Below are 23,422 nucleotides of genomic sequence, written 5' to 3' on the forward strand. Positions count from 1 at the left end.
AAATACTATCAAATAAAAAAAAGAAAAATTCAAATGATTTTGTCTAATTTTAAGTCAATTGAAATAAAAAATAAAAAGAAAATCTTTTTTTTTTTACATTATATTCCAAGGAAGCCTTAACTGTTATCTTTAATGCTACTTTCTGTCTTATTATCATTCTATTATTCACAAGAATCACAAATTTTCCCTCTCATCCACCTCTCTCTCTCTCTCTCTCTCTCTCTAAAAAAAAAAATCTTTTTCATTCTCTATAAATTGATTGTCTTTTTTTCTTTTCTATTTTTGTGAGAAGCACAATATAATTGTTTTGAATATAGATAATATGTTTCAAATAAAGGAGATATCGTGACGAAAAATTCATCGTGTTATCAATTTGTACAATCAGTCATAGATTTATAACTTCAAGAGTTTTACAGTCATTTTACAAGATGATTATTGAATTGCCTATTTGTGTAGCATGATTAAATTCAAATGATTTGTTTTCATGTGTTATTTTATGAAATTATTTTTATTTAATTTTTACTCTATTCTTGTTACATATAGAAAATTAGCATGCATTATTATAGAAAATCAATACACATTATTTTTTTTTCTCAATAATTTATTATTCTATAAATTTTTTTTTTATTTAAATTGAGTAAACAAAAATTGTTTGACCCACTAACTCAAATTTTTACCTTTGCCTTTGAGGATGAGATTGTGAGGTATGGTTCAGTACAAATTGAATATTTAGTTTCATTATAATTAAAATTTTTGGCTTTCCTGGAAATGGTCTTAATTGACCTATATTATTTTTCTTAAATTTTAGCTACAGATTTTATTAGCTGTTGCAGATATATTTTCTAAACTTATTATTACTAACCTTATTTTCTCTGCTGACCTTTCTCTGCTCCTCTATTTTCTCAAACTTCAATATTATAACTTTAACATTGAAGTTTTGGTTATCCATATAACACATACTGCTCTATACTTTCTCTTCTCTTCTGCTGGGTTTTACTATAAGTTTTCACTTGCTGTTCTTGTCCTTGGGATTATACTCCAGATGAGCCTAGTGGTCAAATTCTGAAGAATTTTCGCATTCTTTATTTCTTTCTTGTGGGTGAAATAATCCTTAAGGATAGTGTTCCAAACACGTCTCAAGTTACTTGATTATTACCTCTTCGACCTCTTCCATCCCTTTTCTACATTAATATATATATATATATATATATATATATATATGTAAACATGGACGATCAGAAATTTTGAACAATATCAGCACTGCAACTATCACTTATCCACATAACATCAAATCATAGGCTAATTATTAGATGCACTGAGAGCACTAAAAAATAGTGCTCATTCTCTCATAGAAAAGTGAGTCATTCCTACAATATAGATATTGGATCTCGCATAATTATGAGAGATGGTGCATGTGCACTGAGTACACCTAATAATTTCTCCAAATCATAACTTTGTCGGCTCCTTAGGTGTAGGAGATTTATCTTTATCCGAAGTTTACCTTTTAAATATCTTTATTTCATTTTCAATTGCCATGCAAAATAATTTTGGTCACTGTTATTACTACAATAAATTAAGGAATAATAAAACAATGATGATGTCCAAATAAGTAATCATAACATACCATGCTTTCTTTTCGTCACCTTTCATGCCAATGAGCTTCAATTTGCAAACATTTTAGCAACTTAAGAGACCAATTAAGATATTTTTGAGCCATATCACCAAGTTTTCATTATTTTGAAATTTCATGAGGAAAATATCTAAGACCATGTATATTAGATGTACTGGGAGTACTAAAAAATAATATTCATTCTCTCATTGAAAAGTGGGTCTTTCCTACAATATAGATAATAGATCCCATATAATTGTGAGAGATAGTACATGTGCATCGAGTACATCTAATAATTTCTCCAAATCATAACTTTGTGGGCTCCTTAGGTGTAGGAGAGTTATCTTTATCGGAAGTTTACTTTTTAAATATCTTTATTTCATTTTCAATTGCCATGCAAAATAATTTTGGTCACTGTTATTACTACAATGAATTAAGGAATAATAAAATAATGATGATGTCCAAATAAATAATCATAACATACCATGCTTTCTTTTCGTCACCTTTCATGCCAATGAGCTTCAACTTGCAAACATGTTAGCAACTTAAGAGACCAATTAAGATATTTTTGAGCCATATCACCAACTTTTCATGATTTTGAAATATATTTTGTCACGTTCTGCAGTTACCTGTAGTCACCTGCCCACCCTTTAAAATTGTTTGGAACTGCTTAGAACTATTGTCAACTCCTTTCTTTTAGATAACCACCAATAATTTAATTATTAATTATTTCAAGCCATAGATTAATTAAATTAATAAAATAAAATTAATTAAATTAATTTCATAAAAAATTAATGTAATTAATTCTTAGACCTAAAAATAATTAATAAATAAAATAATTTTTGAAGTAAACAATTTCATTTGCAATGTTTTATATTTTTTTACGTGCGTGAAAAGAATTTATTAAAAAATTCTTTTTTTAATCACTTATTAATGATATTAATGAATAAAATAATGGTGCTAACTACATATTACCATTTAAATTAAATAAAAAAAGTTTTCTTTTTATTCTAAAAAGCTATTTGGTATTTTTCGAAATTTACTAATTTTTTTTTAAAATTCTCATTAATTAATTAATAGGGAACATTTCTCTTTTGATTTATGTGTTTGAAAAATTATTTTCAAAAAAAAAAGCATATGTGTTGGAATGCTTTAATGTCATGTGATTCATGTGAAGTTGGATTATTATTATTATTATTATTGTTATTATTATTATTGTAAGCTGCAGATTGTACTTTTGGTCTAAATTCCAATTTTATTGGGAAACTTTATATCTTTTTTAATTTTTATATATTTATTGTTGTTTTTAGAAAAAAAAAATTATATTGTGATTTAATATATCAAAAGTTGTGCTTTAATTTTTATTAATTTAACTTTCAACTAGCAAATGTAATTCAAATTGATATTTTTGTTTTAATTTTTTTATATTATGTATCAAAGCGTGAAACCATAAAAATTATTTTTACATGTATTTGTTTAATTATATGGAAGGGCCTTTTAGAACTTAGGCCTAATATTTTAAGGAAGCAATGTTGGATGGTAGACAGTTGTGACTTTCCATAGAGGAACAAAGTTGAAATTTGATTTAGTTGGAATTTAAAATAATAAATTAAAATATTTATAAATAATTTAATTATGTGAATGAAGTAGGCATAATTTCTTTTTTTATTCTGCCCTTGCCACCTGTTAGGCCCTTTTGCATAAATTTTTCATTTTGTTATTTAAAATTATAAAGTTATGCCATTATTTTTTTTTTTTAAAGGAAAGTTATGCAATTATCTTAAAAGCTAATGATATGTTTGTTCAATAGAAAAAAATATTTTTATATTTCAGTGTTTGATGAGTAAATTGAAAAATGTCAGATACTTAAAAGATGCTATTATCTCTTAAGATAAGATAGGATATGCCGTTTTTTCTTATGTAAGAAGATAGGATGCTGTTGTCTCAATAATAAAAAAAAAAATTGTGGGAATTTTTTTAGGAGTACTTTAGTATCTGTGATTTGCACGTTTTATTGATAGAGACTTGAAGTTTATTTTTTTTTTTTATACTTAAGAGCTTATATTATTATGCCATTGACTTAAAAATAAAATTATTACACAATATCGATGTATATTAATATGGCAAATCTTCTTATACTCTTAAGTTAGTGTAGCAAGCGAGTCATACTTATTTAGATGTATATTGACATGGCGCTTAAGAAAAAAAATTGCTAAATGATGTCAATATATATTGACGTGCCAAGTCAAGAAAAAGGGAAGAAAACAGAATATGCTGATATTTATCTCCTATTTTGAAGAAACTGACAGACAGATTGATATATACAACAAAATATGTGAGTCTTACTTGTCATATCAGGTTAAAAGTATTGAGAAATTTGTCATGTTACATATATTAACGTCATTTAACTATTTTGTCCTTAAATATTAACAGCATAATAATATAGGCCTCTAGTGTAAAAAAAAAAAAAGTAATTTTCTATTAATAAAACGTGCAAACTATAGGTATTAAATTGTATTTTTTTTTCTTTTTTTATAAATTTTGCAAAAGAAAATATTAATGAAATTTCAATGCTTTGCCTGCCATCTCTAGTGCTCTTCATTAATTATGAAATTACTATTTCAAGATTGAAATATTAAATTTTCCATATTTATAAAAATTGAAACTGATTTCTCTCATCAATATTTGATCAGTATTCATCACTTTGAGGATTTTTTTTTTTTTTAATATTTGCTTATTTGACGAAGTAATTTTGTCTTCCATTTCCTTTTTAATATAAAAAAAAAATATAGAAAGACCATTCTTTCTATCTTTTTCATCATTTCTTCTTTCATCTCTTTATCTAATATGAAAATGTTTCACTAATAACAACCCTTTCCTTCATTTTCTGCCAATTTTTTTCATTTTTTATTTTTTATTTTTAAATAACTTTCAGGTTTGTGTTCATTTAAAATTAATTTTAGATATATATCATTAAATCTATTGCAATTAATAGATATCTTAAATAAATAAATCCTCATATTCATTATTGATAAATCTTGAATATATAATTTTGTAATGTATTTTTTGTTGATGAGTTATTATTTTTTTTTTTTTAAAATAGTTCTTAATAAGATACAAATCACTCATTTAGTAGGAGATCTAAATTTAGATATTTTATGATGGTATTTTAAAAAGAAAAATAGTATAATGGAATAGTAGAGGGTGCAGTTCATCTGTTGGTAATTTACGTGTGCCGTTAACACTATCAAATCTTTCAAATTCTTTTTAATATTTTATAATTAATTAATTTTAATTATATAGAAACATAATACGTTGATTTGTACCTCACTTTAATACTCTATTTTCAATTAATGAAATATCTTTCTTATTCTATTAAAAGATATATATATATATATATATAAAAGAGTAATGCTATATATTTCCTCAATTTTTTATATAAAATAAATATATAAGAAAAATAAAGTAATATAAAATTATTAAATTAAGTGCATGAATGAATGTTTGAAAAGCATTTTCTTTTTCAATAAAAAGTTTAAGTAAATGGAGACTTTTTCCGTTTAGAGTCAAGACATAATACCCACCTCTTTAAGAAATTATAGTAGAGTTCACATTTCGTCCACTAAGTAGGGTGGTTGATATTTTGATGTTAGATTTTCACTTTTAATTTGGAATTTTTAACAAATACAATATTTAGAATTTTTTTTAAACATTGATGTTAAAATAACTTTTTAAAAATTAATTTATAATTAATTTTGAAAATGTAAATATGATGTTAAAATTATAATTTTTAATTATCAATCCTTTATTTTTTTTAATAATTAATTATTAAGTGTTAGTATTTAATTTTTTTTTAATAATAGTGTTAGTATTTAATTACGAGTCAACGACATAAAGATGTGTTTAGTAGAAGATCAAAAAATCAAATGTTAAATATTATCCTTATAAGTTTTAACTTATGAAAAGGATAATTATTAATTTAGTTTCCCAAGGTTAACAATTAACCCTTAAAGAAGGTATAAAGATTAATGAGTTGAAAATTAACTCGTCTGTTTAAATATCCAAATAACATTAATTAGAGATTAAAAATTAGAGAGGTAATAATTACTCCTTGTTAATCTCATACCAAACATCTCTAAGAGAGGGGATAAATATTAACCTAACTTGTTATTAGCATCCAAATAATAGTAATGAAAATTAAAGTTATAAGAGTAATAATTACTTCTTGTTAACCTTATATAGAATAGAATTTTTAGATAAATATTAACCTAGCCTCTTATTAGCATTCAAACAAGAGTAATAAAGATTTAAAGTTATAAGAGTGATAATTACTTCTTGTTAACCTTATATAGAACCATTTGATCTTACCAAATTTTAATAGACTGTTATCATATTAACCAAACCAAATTGTAAAAATTGAAAAGTATATTTTTATAAACCAAACCGAACTTATAGTAAAATCAAATTGAACTAAATAATCATTTTGGTTCAATCAATCAGTTCCTAAACAATCTTAATCTAATCTAATATTACAAAGCCAAAACCTCCTTCCCAAATCCTCAGCAATACTTCCCCTCAATACTCACGTCATCAATTGTAACCAGTGTTATTAAACGCAATTCGGAGGCTGATCCGACGAAGGGACTGAGTGAATATGTTAGTGGTTCAATCAGTGGGTCATGCAAGATTAATTAAATATATATAAATTAATTAAAATTAGTCAAATATAACACATATTAATATAAATAAATATAATTAATTAAATTTTAATTATTTAAAATAAAACTTTAACTTTTATTAAGTTATATTTAATCAATTTTATTAGTGTCTTTAAATTAAGTATTCAAGTAATATAATGCATGAAAATTACTATAAATGTATAATTTTTTTTAATGTTTATGAAATATTAAGTGTATGTTAAAAAATAAATATATTGAAATAAAAAAATACATAACTACTAAGCTAACTCAATTAATTTTTATTTTAAAGACTTTTTATGAGATTTTGAGTTTAATTCTCTATACCAACACTAAAAAAAAATTTTATTGAATAATTGAACTAACCAAATTAACTGGGCCACACCGATTCACTAATTCAACCGGGTCACATCGGGTCACTTCCTTATTTGGTTCAATTATAAACTCAAACCGGTTTGAGAGCTAATTCATTGATTCATTTGTTCAACCAACCGATTCGGTCTCGATTTAATAACTATTACTACAACACAAAATCAATCAAACTAAAACTCAGTCCATGAAAACTAAGAGATTAACCCAAATCAAACTAAAACTCAGTCCATGAAAACTAAGAGATTAACCCAAATTAAAGTTGCATCAATTAACAAATATACAATATAAATTTCACAAATCTACAAATATAACTATACATTCACAAATATGCAATTTCAACATGCATAAAGATCGTGTGATGTGAATACTTGGAATATTGAAACTAGGCAAGGAAATTTGAAAATGCAGAACTGAACTGAAGACTCATATTTGAAGACCCAAATCTGGCACAATCTAAGTCTTATCCATTGCCGCCGAGAAGACCACCACTCTAGTCCATTTGATGCAAGGCATGTTTTAGTGGTACTTGTCAATGGATGTGCTGAGAGAGGAATCAAAGATGATGGGTTGAGAGGGGAACGTAGCAACTTGAGAGAGGTGATGTTGATAGAGGGAAGGGCACTAAGGCAGTCGGGCTGAAGTGATAGCTAGGTCTTTCCCACCCCAAACCAACCCTTGTTTCCTAAAGTCCCAACTAGGTTAACCCATATATGAAAACCAATCGCCACTATCATCACTAGCCGATGGGACCATTCCAATTCTAATAACAACACAACTAGCAAAACAGGCTAAGAAAGTTGCAATTGCAATCTCAGCTGGGATTGTCACTGTGGAATTCTTTCGAGTCTTGCATTCTTTTTATACTGCCATCGAGTTATGCACCTAGCTGTTAGACTTAAAAACTCACTGAAGGCAATTCTCAAATATTCATAGACGAATTGGCAATACCCAACTCTAGTGTTCTTTGCATGAGCACCATACAATTAGGAAGGACACCAGGTGGAACAGGAGAGAGAGAGAGAGAGAGAGAGAGAGAGAGAGAGAGAGACGGAGGAGTAACCTTGGTAGGGGAATCAAATTGTTTAAGTGCTATACTAGATCACTCTCTCTAAGAAAAAATATAGTAAGTTTAGTTTGATGTTCTCTTTGCTTAACCATACTGGAGTTAGCCTATCTTGATTTAGCTTGAATATGCAAATAAGAATGTCTTATAAATGTTCTACTTAAGAGAAAACCCCATTTCTCCCTTATTTTGCTTTGCAGAATTGTGAAATTTATTGAATTTTTTTAATTTAGGATTGGAGAGGGAGAGAGGAATATAGGAGAGAGAGAGAGAGAGAGAGAGAGAGAGAGATGAATTGACAGGGAGAGGGAGACAAAGTAGATAGAGATAAATGAGACAAAGTAGATAGAGATAAGAGGGAGAGAGAGATCGTAGAAAGGGAGAGATAAAGAAATAGGGGGAGAGAGAGAGAGAGAGAGAGAGAGAGAGAGAGAGAGATGAATTGACAGGGAGAGGGAGACAAAGTAGATAGAGATAAATGAGACAAAGTAGATAGAGATAAATGTATTATAAGAATAGACAAAGTTGATGTTGCTTCTTGACCAGGATGTATTTGACCACCCTAGTAAATGCCTCTCTTAAGTATAGATTAAGAGAAATGAACTTAAAATAATAAGTAAAGAGTATAAAAACTTAATATGATATTTTAAAATTGGCAATAATATTAATTAATTGTAATATTAAAAAAAAATTAAAAGTTGATCAATTTCATGAAAAGACAATTATGGTAGACCTGGTCAACGACTCCAATGTGCTTAAATTTCTTCCAACAAGTAGAATGGAAGATGATGTGTTACTTTGCCTAACGCCACCAAGTCAACAGGCCATATGCATAGATAGAAATTTAAAATATTAGGCTCTGTTTGTTTTGTAGTAAATATTTAAAAATATATATATTTTTTATATTTTTTTAGTGTTGGGATATTTATAAAATAAGTTAATAAAAAAATATTTTCTTCTTTAAAAGGAAAATTAAATTATTTTTAAAAAAAATAATTTCCTCTTTATAAAAAAAAATTACTTTTTAAATTGTGATAATTTTATTAAAATATGAAACACTAATACTTATATATACATAATATAAACACATATCATTAGTTTAATATTGCAATTAGACGATAAAAAATATTTTCATAAAAAATATTCTTTTGAAAAAATAATTTTTATAGCTAGGCAATCCATAAATTAACTTAAATTTTTTCTAGAAAGCGATTTAATAAATAACTTAAGTTAATTTTTAATTGAAAATAACTTATCCATAAAAAAAAGAGCCAAAATGATACTCATCCTAAAACCAAATTCAAACATAAATTTATTCCATTTCGATCATTTGTCTAACAAAACAAGTAAGATAGTGACTAACAAAACAAATCTAATGGTCTCTCTTAATAATAATAATAATAATAATAATAATAATAATAATTTTCATATCAGTCACAAAAAAATTATTATTATTATTATTATTATTATTATTATTATTATTATTATTATTATTATTATTTAACCTTTATATTTAAATAAAATTGACATTTGCCAAACGGTATCAGTCTATCCAGATGCCGTGTTGACTTCCACACACTATGAGTATTGTCAATTTCCAATCTTGATTAAAAAAAAAATTAAATGATTATTCACAAAACAATTATAGAATTTACTTAATCTGATTTAATTTAGTGACCACTGTAAAAAACATAAATATTAGATATGGATTTAGCAAGAGATTAAAATTCTGTTGCAATAATATTGATAAGCGATGAATCAGTGATAGATATATCGCACATACTTTACTAATCTATTGCTAATACTTTAATAATGAGAGTATCAACGGTGAACTACAATTCGTCATTGAAAGTTAATTTTTTGAATTAGCTACGGATTAATAATAGATTATTGTCATTGTTAATGGCTTTCAGTATCGAATTAATAACTGATTAGCGACAAATCCATCGCTGATTCATTGCTAATCTATATTTTCATGATGGATCAGTGACGAATCAATCAATTTGTTACTGATACTCTTTTTTTAGTGCTGATCAAAGATATATTACTCACTTGACAGAGTCAATTTCTAATTTTCACTCTTCTAATTTTCTACTCGGAAAAAAAATAAAATATTATTTTGGAAGATATGATTAAAAAATTAAATTAAAATTTAAAATAAAAAATTATACATATTGATAAATTACATAAAAATATGGTTAAGCTTTCATTTTACGTGCATGGTAGGTTATGAAATGGATGCTTCAGAAGAAAATAACAAGTCAAAACTTGCATTGATGAGACTTCTCTAATTATATGTACAACTTGACATGCAATATAATGAAACAGCTATGTCAATGGAAGATACATACTTCTTCTTTGCTTGAAATATCTTTTGAGGGAAAAACAATAATATATTTTTTAAATGCTGTCATTAATTAAAAAAAATAAGAGAGCTTTTGTGATTTTATTTAATTTTTTTACTAAATATAGAAATTTTTATTTTTTTTTAAATAATCTCTCTCCTTTCAATTTCCTTCCAAGTTTTCACTTTTTTTCTAATTACAAAAACAGAGAGGAAAGAAAGTTAAACTTGAATCTTTCAAATTGAATATATATATATAGGATTTGTTTGGCATTGCTACTGTAATTACTGTTGAGAAAATAATTTTTTTAAAATGTACTGATTAGATATTATTAAAAAAAATAAAAATTAAATTTAATAAATTTTAATCATAAAAATATTAAATTAGTAAAATAAATTTTTTAAATTATTTTTTTTAATAATATTTTTATTTGGAAAAATAGTGTTGGCCTTCTAAACTCAATGTCTGATGGGCACATAATTACCACTGGACTTTATCCACTGCCATGAAGTTTCAACCTTAACCTTCATGTGCAAACATTAATTGACTTTACACTTAAAAAAATTAAAAAAAAAAAATTTACTAACTCTTGAGCTTGCAGAAAAGCATTTATGAAAAAAAAAATCAAATTTTTATCTAAATGAAATTTAAAATTTTTGAAATTATAATTACATCAAATCAAAATTTATTTAAAAACTTAATAAAATTGAACCAAATATTTAGTCTGCTATTTTGGTTTCACAAATTATAATCTATAAATTATATAATATCTATTTATAAATTATTTGTAAAACCCAAATTTTTTTATTTTCAATATATTTAAATTTTCGTGATTTATTAGAAATTTCATGAATTTTTTTACAGTTTTTTGAATTTTATTCTATTTTTATTTATTTATTTTTATGTGATTTAGATCCAGTTGATGATGTTAAAACTTTTTCAAATTCTATATTATTTGTCGGACGCTCAATAATTTTTTAAAATTTTAACAAATAAAATAATTTATTGGTCCCCTAACAGGCGATAAGAAAGTGAGCTATGAGAGAGAGATGTCCCATGGGCACTAAAAGCCCGAAGGACCATCTCGAAAGAAATGTCCCTTCTATATTTTGAGAAGTGCTGCTTGCATCTACAAAGTAAAAATTCACATTAGTAAAGGCTTAAGCCTATTTTCAAGAATTATCATGTTATGATAGTTTAAGAACAAATGTTTTAATTTATGGGCAATTATGAGATGAGATTACCTTAGCTCACAGACAAAGTTGACAATAGATATAATTAGCTAGGTACATGTGATTAATTTGGATAATTGAACAGTGGACGATTAAATGAATCTGTAGGTCCTGGATGAACATTGTGATTATGTGATTATGTGAATCTGTAGGTTCTGGATGAACATTCTAGTAATTAAAATGGTGATTTGTGTTGCTACATGGAAATATTAATTTATATCTATGTAAAAAAATAAATTTTTTTTTTTAAATAAAAGAATTAGAATAGTGAGACTCTAAAATATTATTATATTAGTGATATGCTTTTCGCTTTTGAATGAAGTTAGATTAGATAAATAATGTTATTGGTATTAGTGAGTATGTCATCCATGAGAAGCTTTAACATCATCTCTTTCCGGTATGACATCTCTAAGCTCCATAAAATTTGCTAGAATATCACATTATTTTACTAAGGTTAATGATATCAATCAATGACCTTCTATTCCAATTTTTTTATTTTCATTTTTGGGTAGAACAAAGATGTGATGCAAGTAGCTACTTCATTAGAATTGATACTTTTAAACAAGATTTTAAATTTATGGATTTAATTTTATAAATTCATTAATTAAAATTTCTATATAAACTAAAGAATATTTATGTTTAATTATTTATACATAACAAAAATTACAAGAAGGTAAGCTTTATGATTAACATTGTTTGATATGATGGTGAATTATGGTAGTTAAATAATTTGAGGCTATTGATTGAAGAAAACAAATTCAAATTTCATATTTTCAAAATTATAATTATAATTTTAGAGTTTTAATCACTAAATTTTAACATGTTCCTCTATTTCTCTCCTTTCTCTTTCTACTCAATCTTTTTTATCCAAATTTTAATTTATGATTATTCATTTTTAATAAATTTTAATCAATTTTCCATTAACACATCTGTTTTTTTTTTCTCATTATATAGAGTTTTTTTTCCTCTTTTTATATGGAGTTGATTTTTTTTTGGAAAATCATTCTATTCGAATCTAAAGCCGATTAATATTTTTAAAAGTCAAATCTGTTTCAAATCCAATTAAAATTTATTTTCAACTATCTGAACTCGATTATCATTATCGAAAAAAACTTGAATCCGTTTAATTTTTATATATTTTAATTAATGACCTATAAAAAAAATTATTTTGATTAATAATTTATATTTTAAAAATTTAATAATTTCATAAAATATTTAAATAACATTTCATATAAAATAAAATATATAAAAATTTATAAATATTTTATAAAAAAATATATTTTATATTTAAACAAATATTTATATAAACAGATTCGGATAATGAATACCCAACATGTAAAACCTGAATTCGATTCGAATTTGTCACAGGCATCGTTCTTCAAATCCAAATCCCTCCTGAATCGATTATATACTACCAAAACATATTCTATTAGAATTCAGTCGAATCGAGTACCCACAAAAATCCAATCCGTTGCCATCCCTATCTCTCTATCTACGTGGTTATCTTCTTTCTCTTCATTAAATATTTTTTTCAAATTTTTTTATAAAAGAGTGTTTAATTTCATATTATTGCTGTCACCTTTTACTGAATAAATAAATGTGCTCGATCTTTTAAAACACTATAATTAAAACGATAATGAGAAATTGAAATAATATAAGAGGAAAGAAGGAGAAATCTTATATATTGTTTTAATATATTTGCCTTATTTTGTAGGATTATATCATATTTTTTTTATTTTTCAATATTATTAATTTTAGTTATTGCATAACTATTTTATTAATCAAATTATACTTTTTTATATTAAAAAAAGTTAATCACTAAATTTTAAAAATTTATCCTTTCATATTTATCATATATTTTAAATTAGTAATTGGGAATTCAATAATGTAATGAGTATTTAATTATTTTATATAAATGTTCTCAGAAATTTATTTTATATAAATATGTATATATTAAAATTTGTTTCATAAATATTTAGAACTCTCAAAAATTTTTCAAATATTCAAATATTTTTGTTAAGAACATATGTAATTGGCAAATATTTTTTAAAATAACTATTTAAGGATAGAGATTGCAATCTAAACTAAAACTTGAATTATATATATATATATATATATATATATATTTTAAATTTTAACTAAAATATATAAATAAACTCACAAAATCATGTCTCATGTTTAAGAAAATAACTTAAAACTTTGTCACAAAGAATGTCACTTATCTAAGCTAATTTTATTTAAAATTATAAAATATTTAAAATTTAAATAGTGTAAAAATTTAAATTTTTATTTTAACTAACTTTTTATCTTATTTTAATTCCTAGTTATATAAAATATTCAAATCTAATATATATATATATATATATATATATATATATATATATATATATATATATATATATATATATATATATATATATATATATTTTAAGAATTTAATAATAATAATAATTTAAATATAAAAATTACCATTTATATTTTTATTGATATATGATAACTAATTTAAATGATAATATAAAATAATCTATTCATCAACTTATTGCAAAATTTAAAATTAAATGATGTATTATCAAATACAAAATTATGTTTATTACTATTAGAAAATTTATATATTAATATTTGAAATAAAATCAATTTTTTACTTAAATATTTTTGAATTTCAATTTCTAAAATCTTATAATTACTAAATTTTTTTTAATTTAATTTCAGCTAGATTGGAAAAAGGTTGAACTAATTTTTAAAATTTGTATTAATATATATAAATAATTATTCACTAGAAAATTATTTATAAAATCTAAATATTTATTTTTAAAAACATTTCTTATATTTAAAAGTTTAGAATTTGAATAATAATAATTTTAAAATAGCCAATGATATATTTTTTCATAATTTTTTTATTCTTTTGTTGGTATATGAAATAAGATGATCTAATTTTAAAAAAATAAAAAATAATCTATTAATCAACTTATTTCGGAGTTCAAAATTAATGATATGTTATTAATTATAAAATTATATCAATTAATATTAAAAAATTTATATACCAACACTTAAAATAAAATAAATTTTGTATTTAAATATTTTTGAATTTTAACGGTTAAAATTTTATCTTAAATTAAAAAAATAATTAATTAAAATTTCAATTAAATTAAAAAAGGTGAATTATTTTTAAAAATAATATTAAGATATATATTTAAATAATTATTTTGTAGAAAGTTATTTATAAAATTTAAACATTTATTTTTTAAAAACATAACTTATATTTAAAATTTAAGAGTTTTAATAATAACAATTTAGGAAACACACTGATATATATATATATATATATATATATATATATATATATACCTTTTATTGGTATATGACAATTAATTTAAAGAAGATATAAAATAATTTATTAATAAATTTATTTCAATATTTAAAATTAAATGATGTATTATAAAAACAAAAAAATATCCATTATTATTAGAAAATTTATATATTAATACTAGAATTAAAATCAGTTTTTTATTTAAATATTTTTGTATTTCAATTACTAAAATCTTATATGATACTAAAAAAATAATTATAAAAAAAAATCATTTTTTTATTTAATTTTCGGTTAGACAAAAAAAGTATGAGTTATTTTTTAAAAATTGTATTAATATATATAAATAATTATTTACTAGAAAATTATTTATAAAATCTAAACATTTGTTTTAAAAGTATTTCTTATATTTAAAATTTAAGAATTTTAATGATAATAATAATAATAATAATAATAATAATAATAATAATAATAATAATAATAATAATAATTATAAAAATTGAATGATATATTATTAAATATAAAATTATATCAATTACTATTAAAAAATTATATATTAATACTTGAAATAAAATCAACTTTGTATTTAAATATTTTTAAATTTCAATTGTTAAAATCTTATCTTATACTTAAAAAAAATTATTAAAAAAATATTTAATTAAAATTTCAATTAGATTAGAAAGGGTGAATTATTTTTAAAAAATTATATTAAGATATATATTTAAATAGTTATTATGTAGAAAATTATTTATGAAATTTAAACATTTATTTTTTAAAAACATATATTATATTTAAAATTTAAAAGTTTTAATAATAATAATTTAAAAATAGCAACATGATATTTTTTTTCTTTATTTATAATTTTAATTATTGGTACATGACAACTAATTCAAAAAAAATATAAAATAATCTATCCATCAACTTATTTCAAAATTTAAAATTAAATGATACACTATCAAATATAAAATTATATTGAATACTATTAAAAAAAATTTAAATATTAACACTTGAAATAAAATTATAATTAATTAAAATTTTTATCATTAATAAAATTTTATAACATAGATAAAAAATATAAAATATAAATTAAATTATATTATTAATATAAAATAATAAATAACCCTCTCAAAACACAAGCAAAATAACTAGTTGAAATAGTAATTCAAAACATAAATTCATTTTTAAAATCTCTTAGAATATGAAGAAATTAGTTATGATATAAATAGAAAATTCCCCATTCTATGTAATTCTCGCTTGACCACTTGCAAGGTAAATGAGTGAAAGGCTAAAGTGGGATTGATAAAAATATATTTAATATTGAAAGAAAAAAATTTTAAAAATTTTTTGTCCCTTTCTAATGATGGTTTATGATCTTATCCTTCAGATAATGATGCTTAATGTCTTAAAATGACTTCCGATAAGCCTATTAATAATACTGTAAAGGTTTAATTAAAAAAAAAATTAAGAAATAAGCCTATTAATAATACTACAAAGGTTTAATTAAAAAAATTAGGAAATTCACAATTTAATCCTTGAGCTTTTTCTATATTATATTTTAATCTCTAAATTTTGAAAAATTAATTATTTACTATTTAAATTTTATACTATATTATACTTTAATCTTTAAATTTTGAGAAATAAATTATTTAATCCCTAAATTTTTACACTATATCACATTTTAGTCCTTCTACCAATTGGTAACATTATTGTAAATTCTAAAATAATTAAGTAAATTATTTTATATATTAAAATTAAAGGACTAAACAATTCATTTCTTAAAATTTATGAACTAAAATGTAATATAATGTAAAATTCAATGATTAAGAAATTAATTTTGCAAAATTCAAGGATTAAAATATAGTATAAAGCAAAACTTAGGGACCAAATTATTAATTTCCAAAAATATTTCAAATATTTCAATGTATCTAACTTGTTCCCTTTATAATTTGTTTATAATTTTACATTTTAATTATAAAACTATATAATTTTTATTATATTTTAGTTTCTAAAATTTTTATTAAATCATAACATAATTTCTAAAATTTTAAAATTTAATTACACTTTTATTTCTAAATTGTACTTAGTATAAAACACTCTAATATATTACAATCCTATAGCTTTTGTTGATGGTAATATACAAACTTAGGATACATTTATTTATTTATTTATTAAAAGGATATATTTGATTTTAACAGTTGCATTTAATAATCAATAATTAAAGGACTAAAAATCTCAATTTTAATTATTATAATCATAATTAATGCTTAACTTAATTTATTTTAAAATAAATACTAATTTTGTTTGATAAAGAATAACAACTTTGATTTATTTTTTTATCAAAATGAATTAATTCTGTTAGATAAAACTTATTTTATAAAATATTTCCTTTTTTATATAATTAATTGTATAATACATATATAAATTATTCAAAAAATTAGAATAAATAAAGTAAAAATAGAAGGAACATAACCTATTTGGATTTTCTTGGATTTTGGTCCGTCCCATCTACAGCCAAACACCAACGCTGCATTCTTTCTATTGTAAAAATTTTAAAAAAAAAATTCAAAAAAAAAAAAACAAAAGGAAAACTGCAGTTAGATCCCTTAATCACCCTTAAATCTGGCTTCCTAATCACTTCTCTTGCCACAGCCATCTCCGTCTCTCTCCCTCTGTTCAAGAAAAAAAAAATATAGCAAAAACATGAGCTTTTCTCTCAGTCCCTGGTTCTGCACAATCCCTCCACCTTTACTGCTTTAATCTCCAGAAAGATCTTGCGTCGCTTTACTTTCTTTTCATTCTTTTCTCGATGGGTTTCTAGGAAAATGAAACAGTCATTTACTTTGCTCATGCAAATACTGTTTTTATTCATTTTCCATTTGAGAACAAGAGATGCTTGTTCGTTTTAAGCTGCTGCTTGTATTTGTAACTGTAGGATTGAATCAAGAATATAGGATTTGATACTGATTTCTTGAGTTCTTGAATTTCTGGGCTCCAGTGCTTTTTGCTTTCTTTCAGCAGCAGCAGCAGCAGCAGCAGTAGGAGTAGAAGCAGTAGTGAAAAGAGATAGAGAAGAGGATAAGAAAAACAAAAAAAAGGAGGAAAATGATAGGGTCAGGGATAAATTTAGTGATGACAGTGATAGGATTTGCTGTGAGTACTATGTTTATAGTTTTCGTCTGCACTCGTCTGGTTTGCGCTCGGATTCAGCTCAACGCATCAAGACGCTCATTTCCTATCACTTCCAGATCTGATCTTAGCATCGTAAGCATTTCTTGCCACTCAAAATTTCTCAATTCACCTTCCTTTATTTATTTTATATTTCCCTTTCTTTTCTTTCTTCTGGGTTGGTAGAAGTTCAGCTGTGGTGCCTATTGGTGGTGCTACCCTCTTCTTGTTGTTCTTCTTCTTCTTTCTTTTTTTTTTTAAATTTTAAATTTTTATTTTTGGTGTTACTCACATATTCAAATGTGTCAAGGTCAGCAATTTACAGTTTTATCAAGATTGAAATTAGATTTTGAAGATTTTTGTTGGCTTTGGACTTTTGTTTCTAAAGTCATCATGATGCTTCTCAAGTCATTAAAGCTTTAGGAATGGAATAGAAATGAAAATGGATTTCTCATATTCTAAGATTCTCATTCCATGTTATTTTCAGATAATTAAATATAATTTAATAATCTTGAAAATCAATCAATCTCAGAGAATTAGATTCTGTTTTCACTTAAATTCAAATTAGTCAAATCCACAAATATTATTAAAAAATTTGTATTTCCTGTAAAGCAAACAAGAAAATGAATCCTATTCCAGGATTGTATTCCATTTTCATTGCCAGTGCAAACCAAGTATGGCCCAAGTTTAAATTTATTTTCATTTTTTATTTTCATACTATATTTGGTTTAAATTTTGAATTTTGTATTATTTATTGTACTATGAGAACAATTTTTCCTGCAAATTAAATCTTCTCCAAAAATTGAAATGGTTGAGTAAGAGCTTGACTTGCGTTGTTAACATCGGTGTTGTAGCTGGAACGAGGATTACATGGCCTTGAGGCTGTAGTTGTAGCCAACTTTCCAATAAAGAAGTACAATGAACAACTTTTCTTGGCTTCGGAAGATGCAAAGTATGTTCTGTTTCTTCTACTTTATTTCTTTTTTTTTTTTTTCTTTTTTACTGTATGCTTTGGATTACATGCCGTGAGTTCTATCATATAGGCAGATTGGGTTTTCCTGAGATGATTGTAAAATACTAAAAATTTTCAAGGTCTCTTGTAAGTTTGATGCTTTTTGTTTGTTCTGTGGCTTTGGTAAGGGTAAAGCTACTCTATTAGTGACGCAGAGTTACAAGTTCGAGCCATGGAAACAGCCTCTCTGCTTTGCAGAGGTAAGGCTGTATTCATCAACTCTCCCTAGAGTTTGGGATGATTCTTGCATTGGGTCACCCCTTTTTATTTGTTTATTGATTGTTGTGCACTGTGAAAGCATATAAACTACAAAAAAAAAAAAAAAAAACACATAAAACACTAATATTTACTTAGTTCATCCTTTCAACATAGAGCTACATCCGTAGGTATGCCATCTTCCATTATTAACAATAATAAATCATTATTACAAGCTCAAAACTACACTACCCATAAACCTAATTACAACTAAGATAACCCAAACTACATCAAACTACTCATGGTAAATATATTCGTTAGTCCCTTTCAATCTTCTCTAAAAATAACTTAATATATTTACTATTATAACACTACACCAAAGGGTATTTTCAACTATATGGGTAAGAGCTCTCTCAATAATGGACAAAAATCTCTTCCTCTTGAATTCTATATCCTTTCTCCACCTTAGGCTGAAACTTCTCTTTACTGCAATGGGCAAGTACCCCCTCATCAATGGGCAAAGCCCCTCTTTACAACGAGCGACAACCCCTCTTCATGGGTTTCCATGGGCAAAGCTACTCCATATGGGCGAAGCCACTCTCCATGGGCAAAGCTACTCCCTATGGGCGAAGCCATTCTCTATGGGTAAAGCAAAATAACTTTTTCATTATTCTTATATTTATAGTGTTAATTCTCTCAATTCTAATCTAATTAAGAGTCCAACTCAATTTAGAAAAAAATCTCTCTCCAAATTCTATTAGGATTTTGAGTCATAATTCTAACATTGATAAAGGTTTGTTCTACTTCAAATGCACAGAAAGATAACAAGAATTTCTTTTTTGAAATATTGTGTATGTTTTTCAACATATTAGCTTAGGTTGTCAGTGTCCATGTTGATCATACTTAGGCAATGGTGTCATATGCATATCCACATCTTACAAGGTAGTTCCAATTTCTTTAATGCATTTTTGCTTAGTATTACAGGATCTACACAAACCTGTATCTGTTCTAACATTTTAACATTTCTGTACTTCTAGATGTTTAGAGAATTAGAGAAGGGTGGTGGGGAGAGAGGAGGTAGTTGCAAAGTTGAAAATTTTTAGCCAATGTTGGTGAGCAAGTAGATATACTCTCTCTTGTGCGCGCACCCGCGCACACACACACACACAAAAATAGAGTTGAGCAATTGAATCTGATTGTTCAAATGCTTGTCAAGAGGAAGCTAAAATGATTTGATTGCAAAAGGATATCCAGCTTGTCCTTTTTATTTGATTGAGCCGAAATTCAGACTTCTAAAACCTTCCAAAGTATACAAATGTTTGGAATATTATAAAACTGGGGCAAGTTTTAATTAGTGTTCAGACCCAAAATTGAATCATTTAAGGTCTAATTGGCTTTCCTTGGTTGATGTTTATTGTTTAATTCTGACTTCATATGGTACATTTATAAGTGGTTACTTTAATTTATATTTTGCAAAATAATGCTTCAATAGTTTCCCCAAGCATTCGGTGCATGATTGAGTAGCAACCGATAAATCACAGTAGGGGTTACTTGAACCTCTTTAGGAAACAGAGTGACCCCAAATGTATCGAGTAATAAAAATGTGAAAAGGGATTTCTGGGAACAAGTTTAGGAAAAAAACTTGTCTCTTCCCTTTTTTAAAAAAAAAAAAAAATTATTTTAATCTTTTTAATGTACAATGTCATTTCAAATTGGGTGTTAATAACCTGTTTGATCATTTTCTTTTGGTCCATTTGGTTAGTGCTAGAAAATAGAGGGTAGTGGGCAGCCCTCAATGATCTCCGCCTTACAAGGGAATATATGTCTGGATATGGTAATGATTTCGCATAGTCATGGAGCAGCAAGCATGCATTAATTCATAAACAACTTTACTTCAAGACCGTCCCTTGTCTTTTTGGTTTGGGATGCAGATCTTGTTATACGTTAGGGTTATATTCTTTATTGTGGTCATAAAACAACTTTTTCAAATCCACAAACCAGTTATGCTACATCAATGAGAGGTTTCAAGAGTCTTTGGGCAATATTTATTTATGTTATTTTTTCATTACATGTGATGCTAAAAATAACCTGTACAACGTGCTTGCTGATAAGCATTGAAACTGGAAATTAGTTTTTGAGACGACACTGTATAACCATAACATATTATAGGAGAGTATTGAAATGCACTATCCCATGTTGTGTTGGTGTTTAAATTATGTGAGTTTTATACATTCGAGTTCTGCAATGAGCAAAACTAAAAGGTTTAAGTGAGCATATATGTTGTTTTTCTCTGAACTTGATGAATGCATCTTCAAAGATGCTTGCTACTCAATAGATGAACGGAGTTATTGACGTTAGATTATGACAAGAATTTATCACAATGTTGGAGGGCTTGGTGTCTCATCCTTTACTGCTGTTTTCTGTCTTTCTTTCTAGTCTCTTCATGGTTTAAATTAAAAAGATCTGTAACCCTCAGTTCTTGGAAAAATAAGAGATAATAACAACTAAATCTTAATCTCAAACTGGTTAAAGTCGGCTATATAAATTATTTTTCACAATTATAGAGCTGCAAATCTTGATACAGCATACATGTCGTTGGAATTAATTCTTCTAGGGGTTTTGTTTTCTCATCAAAACAACTGTACATTGTTATTCTATTTCTGACGTTCTTTCTAATAAAGCAGTGAGTTATTGCATGTGGCAGATGCACGGTTTGCCTTGCAGAATACCATCATGAAGATATCTTGCGTATTCTCCCATACTGTGGCCACTCCTTCCATATGACCTGCATAGACATGTGGTTACAACAGCATTCTACCTGCCCTGTTTGTAGAATATCATTACGTGAACATCCTGGGAAAAAGTTAACGATGCAGCCCTTGTTCAGCTCAGCTATCCGCTCTCCATATGGCACAGAGTCCTTTGATGCCAATGGCTGCAACTGCTTGTTGGCCGGGCATGGGCTTTCATCAAGAACTCATGACAATCGTTTGATGGACTCCATTGAAGAGAGTCACTGTGCATCTGAAGACCCTGAAGCAGAAACTGGGCAAAATTTATCCCCCATAACTGAGAGTAATCAGATTGCAAAAGACTCTGGAAATAAGCATTTAGAAAGCCCATCGAATATCTAAATCCTATAGTATATGCGAATCTACGCTTTTATTCATTGACACAACCAGTTTGAGAGCTCAAATCTCATTAGATTATTGTAGGAAATGAATGTATTTGAATAGATCAAGAAAATTTGTTACCCCAGACAATACATAGGCTAATCTTTTAAATTTTTTTTTTTTACAATTGATTTTCAGAATCTTTTATTTTCACTGCAACTTAACTCAACTAAGTCTTTATTCTAAAAATTTGAGGTCGGCTATATGGATTCTCTTTATCTACTTTAAACAATTTTGGATTAAATATTCGAAAATGTGTAATTCTTTTAGGTTATATTGTACTACTCTCCTTCAAGTCAGTTTAGGTCTATCCCTTCTTTTTTTTTCTATCATCTACTTTAATGTGTTCTACTTGTCTAACTGGAGCCTCCGTATGTTTACGCTTCACATGACCAAATCACCTCAATCTCCCTTCTCTCAACTTATCCTTAATTAGTACCACTCATACATTTTCTCTAATACTCACATTACGGACTTTATTTAGTCTAGTATGGCCACTCATCCACCTTAACATTTTCATCTCCGCAATTCAGTGCCCAACACTCATTACCAAATAACATGATCAGTTGTATGACTGTACGGTAAAATTTTCCTTTCAATTTATTGAGAATCTTGCGATCACATAAAACTCCCATGGCACGTCTCCACTTCAACTATTCGACTTTAATCCTATGACTAACATCCTCCTCACATCCCATCTACTTGAAGGACTGAACCGAGATATTTAAAGTGATTACTTTGGGACAGTATCACTCCATCCAAACTAACTCCTTCCCTATTACCAGTTCAGCCTTCACTGAACTTGCAATGCATGTATTCTGTCTTCATTCTATTTAACTTAAAGCCTTTTGACTCTAGAGTACTTCTACAAAGCTCTAGCTTTCTATTAACTCCTTCTTGCGTCTCATCTGTCAGAATTATATCATCCGCAAACATCATGCACCAAGGGATACTCTCTTGTATATGTTTCGTTAATTCATCTAAAACTAATGTAAAAAGGTAAGGGTTTATAGCTGAATCTTGGTGTAATCCAACTGAGATAGGAAAATATCTTGTGTCCTCTCCTACTGTGCGCACAATAGTAGTTGCTCCTTTATACATGTCTTTCAATACTTGTATGTAACTAATAAATACCCCTTTTTATTCTAACACTCTCCATAAGACATCTCTTGGAACACCATCATAAGCCTTCTCCAAATCGATGAAAACCATGTGTAAATCTTTCCTCGCATCTCTATATTTCTCCATCAAGGTT

The 23,422-nt window shown here is 25.7% G+C and overlaps 1 protein-coding gene across 1 annotated transcript; it reads left to right on the plus strand.

Moving 5' to 3' along the window:
* The first annotated feature begins 17,199 nt into the window (after positions 1–17,199).
* On the plus strand, positions 17,200–22,278 carry LOC110666404 (RING-H2 finger protein ATL8). The gene is made up of 3 exons (XM_021826890.2): positions 17,200–17,883; positions 18,642–18,739; positions 21,699–22,278. The coding sequence occupies exons 1-3, from the start codon at positions 17,725–17,727 to the stop codon at positions 22,126–22,128; spliced, it is 687 nt and encodes a 228-aa protein (XP_021682582.1). The 5' UTR covers positions 17,200–17,724; the 3' UTR covers positions 22,129–22,278.
* The last annotated feature ends 1,144 nt before the right edge of the window (positions 22,279–23,422 follow it).

The sequence above is a fragment of the Hevea brasiliensis genome, chromosome 14 (genome assembly GCF_030052815.1).
Source record: "Hevea brasiliensis isolate MT/VB/25A 57/8 chromosome 14, ASM3005281v1, whole genome shotgun sequence".
NCBI classification, from domain to species: domain Eukaryota; kingdom Viridiplantae; phylum Streptophyta; class Magnoliopsida; order Malpighiales; family Euphorbiaceae; genus Hevea; species Hevea brasiliensis.